Source organism: Apium graveolens, chromosome 11 (assembly GCF_009905375.1).
Source record: "Apium graveolens cultivar Ventura chromosome 11, ASM990537v1, whole genome shotgun sequence".
Taxonomy (NCBI): domain Eukaryota; kingdom Viridiplantae; phylum Streptophyta; class Magnoliopsida; order Apiales; family Apiaceae; genus Apium; species Apium graveolens.
Genome location: NC_133657.1, coordinates 24,713,505 through 24,721,595, shown reverse-complemented (window position 1 = coordinate 24,721,595; position 8,091 = coordinate 24,713,505). Strand labels below are relative to the sequence as shown.

General features: G+C 39.6%; 1 protein-coding gene across 1 annotated transcript; it reads left to right on the top strand.

The window, feature by feature from the left end:
• The first annotated feature begins 6,110 nt into the window (after window positions 1-6,110).
• On the top strand, window positions 6,111-7,292 carry LOC141695408 (uncharacterized). The gene has a single exon (XM_074499655.1). It carries the CDS (start codon window positions 6,111-6,113, stop codon window positions 7,290-7,292), a length of 1,182 nt encoding a protein of 393 aa, XP_074355756.1.
• Window positions 7,293-8,091: the final 799 nt, after the last annotated feature.

Below are 8,091 nucleotides of genomic sequence, written 5' to 3'. Positions count from 1 at the left end.
AGATGGATCTTTAGGAGCAAAGTGATTAGGAATGACCATATCACCATTAGTTGCTTCAGTTAAGCTCACCATAGGAATGAAGGGTCCATGCTTGAGAATTTTAAGATATAGCGGATTAGCCATCCTGATGAACAACATCGTCTTCTTCTTCCATAGTGTGTAGTTCACTTTGTAAAAACATGAATCTTGATACTGCCAAGTTTCTGTGCACTCATACTTCCAAGATATAATCTATTTATTTTCAGATTTTGCTCTAATACCACTTGTTAGGTATGAAATGCAATACATAGGGAGGTTTGGATGTGTTTTCTTGATTTTACTTTCTTGAAAATCAGACTGTGTTTAGGCTTTGGAACTCAACAACTAGATATTAATTTGTAGTGATAAATAACTGAATGAAAAGACATAACTAATATATCAAAACTCACTTGATTTATATCTAAATCAAACTTGTTGTGCTACAAATCCGTGTTCTTGAATGATAAGAACTCGGCTACTTCTCTTGAGAGAATACAAGATTTCTAGATCCACTTTTTTACACATTAAACAAAAGGATTCATGACTTGTTTTATAGAACAACATGCACAGTTTATAAAGATTGCACTAAAATGGAGTAACACATATTCTAAAGTCTATTTTTCTATTTCCACTTTAAGTGCAACAAATCTTCTTACAATCTAACAAGTCGGTGACCCTTCTTTGTCCAGTTCATCTTGGCCCTGGATCTTGCATTCTTCAAAATGCATTTGTATACTTTCTAATTTAATGATAGAATTGTTTGTTGACTAATAATCTTGGATCTTCAAATTGTTTGTATTCTGAATTTTGAAGCTGTTGTCGAGATTTATTTTACTATATAGAGAAGTCACATCTCGATATGTAGAATGACTTATCGATATCTCTACTTCTCTATAATTTTATGACTTGTCAAGATTTCCAATTCTCTACAAGTAGATTGACTTGTCGATATCTCAAGTTCTCTACAAGTAGATTTTGACTTGTCGATATCTCCAGTTCTCTACAAGTAGATTTTGACTTGTCGATAAATCCACTTCTCTACATGGACTCTTTGACTTGTCGACATCTTCACTTCTCTATAAGCAGATTGACTTGTCGATATCTTTTTGGACTTCTCTACAAGTCATTTTTGGCTTCTCGACAGACATCTCTAGACATCTTGATCAGTGACTTATCAATATGTGACTTAGAATATTTTTCCGAAAATAACATTATTCAATTCTAAGCTTCTACACTTATCTATGAGGCATGCTCAGGATTGATCTTCTTTCACCAAGAAAATACACGAATGTATTTTAAGATGCATACAAAAAGTGCAGAAACTATGAGTACATGCATGCAAAAATGCAAAAAATATGAATATATGAAGAAAGTACATTGAAAAAGTTTGAAGGTTTGAAGGTCTTTAACAGGAAAACTGGAAATCTGGTCACCGAAAATCGCCTGACCGCAGAACCGTAAAAAGCTGAGGGCGGAAAGATCACCGAAAATCGCCTTGAAAACTAGAGAAATGTGAAAAATCTTGAGAAACTTAGAAAATGAGAAAGTGAAGTGAGGATTCAATCCCGGTCACTCCTTTATATTGGATGAAATGAGAAGCCGAACAGGTTAGGCCCACGGCCCATATATGTCAGGCCCAAGTTCTAGAACATTCAAGAGATAATAAAAGCTTTCACAAAGTTCTTTGGACCAAATCAAATTATGATTTGGAAAAGACCCAGGCCCAAATGATTTTGATTTGGAAAAGGCCCAAGCCCAAATCAAATTTTGATTTTGAAAATGCCCAAGCCCAAATCAAATTAGGATTTGGAAAAAGGGCGGGCCCAAATTAAATTAGAATTTGGAAATGGGCCAAGCCCAAACTCAATTAAGATTTAAACGAGGGCAAAGCCTGATAAAAATAAATCACAACATGTGACCATATTTTCGACTAAGAACTTAGTCGAATTCTAGGTCGTGAGTCCTAGTCGAGATCAATCGGCTAGAGACCTGTAAAGGACCATATTTTTGATAGAAACCTAGTCGAATTCAGGTCGTGAGTCCTAGTCGAGATCAATCGACTAGAGACCTGTAAGTGGCCATATTTTTTACTAGAAACCAAGTCAAATTTCAGGCCGTGGGTCATAGTCGAGATTAATCGACTAGAGACCTGTAATTGACCATATTTTCGACTAGGAACCTAGTCGAATTCCAGGTCGTGAGTCCTAGTCGAGATCAATCGACTAGAGACCTGTAAGTGGCCATTTTTCTGACTAGAAACCTAGTCGAATTTCAGGCTGTGAATCCTGGTCAAAAACCTTCGACTAGAATGTGAAAGCAGACCAAAATTTTGACTAGGATCTTAGTCAAAATTCCGGTCGTGAATCCTGGTCAAAAACCTTCGACTATGATGAGAAAGCTGGCCAAAATTTCGACCAAGATCTTAGTAGAAATCCAGGTTGTGGATCCTTGTCGAAAAATAGAAGAAAAATTGAGAAAAAAATCAGAAATATTAGAAAATGGAAAAAATAATCTAGGAAAATATTTTCTAGTTATCTGTAATGGTAACCTGAAAAATAAGAATGATTATATCCGGGGAGTTGAATAGATCACGAAGCTCAAATCTGTTCTGGTAAAAAGGACAAAGAATCCTTTCTCAAAAATTTTGACGTTCGTAGAAGGAAGTGTGATTCAAACTGGGAAAACATAGGTAACCTCAAGAAAGGTAAAATCATTGTAAATGTGTAGGTCGCTCCACACTTTACGCTAAAAATGATACCCTGCAAGGGCCAATAAAAACTTAACTTCTACGGAATCTTATATATTTTCCTAGAAGTTGGAGGGCAAATGATAGGGAATAAAAATAGCATTAATTATGTAATAAATAATTGCATTAATTAGTCCCAATTTGGTCCAAAGATGAAACCCGGTTATTAATGCCAAGTAGTTAATATAACAGGTATTGTGCTTTAAGGGCCCACAGACCAAGGATTTATTATTAAATTTGTAGGTCATAAATTAACCCAAATTATGGCTAAGAAAATAAGTTCAAATCAGAATCAAACTCTCAAAAGAGTAGGTCCTCAAGCCACACAGTCCCATAAGGAATCAAATGCCTACATTCTAGGACTCCAAAATTCATTCTAATTCTGAGACTTACCCCCAAGTCTTCTAACCTGTTATGGATTAAAAACTAGGTCATATTTATTGCTAGGGTTCGTGAGCTTCGAGGCTCGATTTGACTGCTCTTGTGTCTCGTGACTCAATCTGCCTTTCACAAGATACCTACGTACCTTGCTGTTTACCAATGATCAAGTCAAAAATCATAGTTCTGATTTCTGGGGTGAGGCCCCTTATATCGGCATGGAATGCCTTGGAATTATGTTAGGGTTAGGAGACTTGGTGGACAAGTCTCAGATTTAGAGTGGAGTTTGGAGTCCTATAATGCAAGAAATTGATTAATTATCCCACGAGATTTTTTGGAGGCCAATCTCCAAGGAATTGTGTCCTTATTTGGACTTCACTTATTAGCTGGTTTTTCCCGTATTATTTAATTACAAAATCAAATAATATTCAGGGTTTTGGGCCTTTTATAATGGGCTTTATTGTCGGCCTAACCCGAGCATAATTAATGCGATATTAATTACGCTACCAGGGTTTATTTTTCTCCCTATCATTTGCCCCCAACTTCCGGGAAATCATAAAAGATTTCGTGGATGTTAAGTTCATTTAATCCCTTACAGAGTATCGTTTTCTGCGTAAAGTGTAGAGCGACCTGCACATTTACAATGATTTGCCTTATACATGGCTTCAGGATATTTTTGGAACTTCCCTATTATTTTCCTTACCTTGTTCCTTTTTTTAGGAATTTTCTGGTATTTCTCCTTAATTTTCTGGAATTTTTCCTCAATTTCTGGAATTTTCCCTTAATTTCCCAGAAAATACTTAAATTTTCTGATTTTTTCTTGAATTTTTCTGGAATTTATTTCAGAAATTCTTATTTTTTTGAATTTCCCAGAAAATTTTCCATATTTCTTTCTCTATTTTTTCTTCTTCTTTTTTAATATAATTTCGACCAGGAATCCATTCGACCAGGATCCTGGTCGAATTATTGCCCCATAGTGTCTGGTCGAAGCTGTTTTTGTTCCGGATGATTCGATCAGGATCCTGACCGAATTCGGCCAGGACCTCGAGTTGACCCTATGCTTCTGACCAAATTAAGCCTCTATATTTTCTGGTCATGACTCATTTCGGTCAGGGTTATTCGATAAGGATTCCTAATCGAAATTCGGTCAAGATGATTGAAGCAGAATTCCTGATCGACAATTGGTCAGGATTTAATACAAAATTATTTTTTGACCGAATTAAGGTCCAATAATTTCTGCTCGTTGAATTTTTTATCAGGATCATTCGATCAAAATTCCTGACCGAAATTAGGTCAGGATTTTGATTTTTGACCCAATTTGAGGTCGGGACTTTTGATTTTATTTTTGATTTTTTATTATCCTCAACCAAGCTGGGCTTTTGTACATGGGCTTGGTTCTGGGCCTTTCATCCATGGGCCTCTTACCGGGCTTATTAATTTTATTTTACTCTCTTTTAGGAGAATATGGAAGGTTCCTGAATTGGGCCTGTTGACCTTTCCTTTCTCTAGAACTTTCTAAACTTATGGGCCTTATCCTGGGATACTAATTGGGCATGTTAGGCCTTTCTTTCTGATAACCTATATTGGTTCAGACCCAGTAATAAAAGCCCAATGCCTAGTAGGAGGAGCCCAGGGCCCGATTAGCAATAACCTTGGAGGACCCTAGGACACATGGCAACATCACCACCGCTCAGGTGGCCCGGTTCCGGAACCTTCCAACGGTCCGGATCCAGTATTACACTAGCTCATCACAGATGTCCACGCGTCCTTCAGTCCAGAACACACCTACGGTACTGATCAGAGGTACAAACCCCTAAACCCTAATCAAAAGCCTATAAAAGGCTAAACAAAAGGAGTATTATGGGTTACTTTATCTTTACTATATACACACATATACAAACACCACATTCGAGTAATTCCTATTTTACCCTTTCTTCTCCAATATCCCTTCTCGTTCTCACACTGAGGTGCCGCGGGGATGCCACCCCCTCTGGTTCAGTTTTTCAGGAGCCCATCCTACAGCTACACCACACACCACCATCATTTCTGCTCAAATAGAGGTTGATTCCGAGTAGCACAAGGAGAGGACCCCGGGGTGATCTGAATTATCATTGGCGCTAGAATGAGGGGTCAAACCTCCGTCCAGTGGTGTTCATTTTCGCCACCCTTACTCCGCCCAAAAGATCAGAACACTACACTCCAGTAAGGGTTCTACTCTTGCTTTCTCAGATCTACTTTTTCCCCTAAGCATACTTTCTTAAAAATCCGTTAATGGATCTTGTTTAGCTACCCTTGTTATAGTGTTATAAAATTTTTGGAGCTCATAGCGGTGATTACAACGTATTTTAGATCTAAAATATATGTATTAATACTCAAGTTTACATCATTTCTTGCTGTAAGTTTGCAATACTACTAAACGACCATGACAACAAGAAAGAACAAGGCAACCGCTTCCGCCTTTGTTCTGCCGCCTCCACCCCCACCCAGGGATAGAGAAATGGAAGATGTGGATGAAGGGATCCCCATAACCCGGACTCCCTCTCAACCCCTCCAACCAGGAGATCAAAGAATAACTATTGAGAAAGCTTCCCACAAGTATGTCGAAACTTCGGCCAACCCCTGCGGAAACATGACCCCGAAACAGATACAAGCCTCAATGATCCTGTGGAAGGAAAAGTATAATACTGAACCTAAGACCTGGCCAGGGGATCAGGAGGAACATTCTAAAGAATCACTGGGATCAATCCTGGATCCAATCGCAAAGAACCTGAAAAGGCCTCCAGATCACGCCCAAGATGAAATTAAAAGAGCTACTCTCCGGGACAGGATCCAGAAAGAAGAAGAAGCCAAAGCTAAAGAAATCATTGAGAAGCGAATCTGAGATGAAGAAGCAAAGCTGAAAAAGAAATCTCATCGAATCCATGTTTCCTCGAGTTCAGAGCCTGAAAAGTAATCCAAACAAGAACAAATGGCATGGGCTCTCCGTGACCTTAAAAGAAAATTCGAAGGCAGCATGGAAGTTGGAGTGACAACCACCCCATTTATAAGAAAGATGGAGTCTAGTCCCAGAGAATCAGGGCTCAAACACTTCAATTTTGACTTCTCTAATGGGTTAGCTGACCCCGAAGAGCATCTGAATTACTTTGAACAAATCTCCAATATTTATGACTATAATGACCTAACTAGATGTCGCTTTTTCGCATCAACACTCAAGGGGGGAGCTCAGAAGTGGTTCAGCCCAATACCATCTCGGAGTGTTGATTCTTGGAAAGACTTTCGAGAGATTTTCTTAAAACGATTCTGGGCTAATCGAATGAACAAACTACAGATGTGTCATTTGGAAACAATCCAACAGAGGAGCAAAGAGTCCCTCCCCGAGTTCATCAAAAGATTTCAAGAAGCTATCAAACATTTGTCCAATCTGGAAGAAAAGAAAGCTGTTAATATCTTAAAAAGATTCTGGGCTAATCGAGTGAACGAACTACAGATGTGTCATTTGGAAATAATCCAACAGAGGAGCAAAGAGTCCCTCCCCGAGTTCATCAAAAGATTTCAAGAAGCTGTCAACCAACTCTCCAATCTAGAAGAAAAGGATGTTGTTAATATATTCCGGAGAAACCTTCATCCGGTCTCTTGCGAAAGATATGTCAAGGACCTAATTCACAGAGAGCCCCAGAGCCTGGCCTCGGTCTATGCACTTGCCTCCAAATTCATAAAAGAAAATGATTTTCTCAAGTCAATGAAAATGAATAGGAGAATCCATGATGATGAAAAGTCCCCGGAACGTCGATCGCCATACAGGAAAGATAAGAGATTCAAACTAGACCAACAGTCGAACTACATCCAACAATCCCAGGGAACCCAACCCCAGGACAGCTATTCGGGGCCCCAGAAAAATGAGAGAAAACCAAGAGCTAAAAGGGAGCCCAAGCCAAAACCGGAGTGGACACCCCTTAACCGGCCCCGGGCCGATATATTGCGTGAAGTTAAAGGTAAACCCTTTTATTATCCACCAAAACCCTTACTTGCACCCCCGGAGAACAGGGCCCGGGACAAGCATTGTGGGTACCACGAAGATCATGGACATATAACAGAAAACCGTTTCTCTTTGAAAATGTTCATCGAAATCAAATTAAGAAGGGGAACATGAATCAGTATCTTCAGAGAAGGTTGAACGACAAAGACAAGACCCCGGGAAGCAGCAAGATTGTGGTCAATATTGTCTTCGACGGAATAGTCTCTCCACCCCGGAGCCCGGACATGGATAATGACGTGATGATGGTCCAGCCTTTTCAAGATGAGCCAATATACTTCTCCTATTCATATTTAGAAGGGCTCAATCTGGACCACAACCAGGCCTTGGTGGTGACTCTCGATGTGGCAGATAATGAGGTGAAAAGAATTTTAGTTGATAATGGTTCTTCTGCTGACATAGTTTTCGAGCATACACTCAACATGATGGAGCTCGGCCACCTGCATATGGACCCCTGCCTTGAGGACCCCTTTATATGGGTTCGGGAACACGATGATACCGATCCATGGAGTTATTTATCTTCCCATAACTTTTGGAACTGCACCCCAGCAGGTTTCTCATGTCATGAAGTTCTATGTGATAAGTGTAGCGTCATCATACGATATGATCCTTGGCAGGCCCACAATCACCAAACTTAGGGCCATCCCTTCGATGATTCACCTGAAGCTCAAATTCCCCACCCCAGTTGGAATAGGAGAGCTAAAGGGAGACAGAGACATGGCAGGAAGGTGCTACGACCATGCATTAATCATGGCAGAAACGGAACCAGAGAACCGAAAAAGGACAATGTCTCTCCCCAGGAGACAAAGCAGAAAGAAATATCGTGAACATCTCAGTAAGAGGCCGAGATTAGATGTGAATATGATTGAAGATTCGAGATAGAGAGTAACCAACGCTGACGCCCAGATTCAAAAGT

What these genes read in the sequence shown, in the direction of transcription:
- LOC141695408 (XM_074499655.1), top strand. Translation starts at nt 6,111, where the DNA reads ATGGCATGGGCTCTCCGTGACCTTAAAAGAAAATTCGAAGGCAGCATG.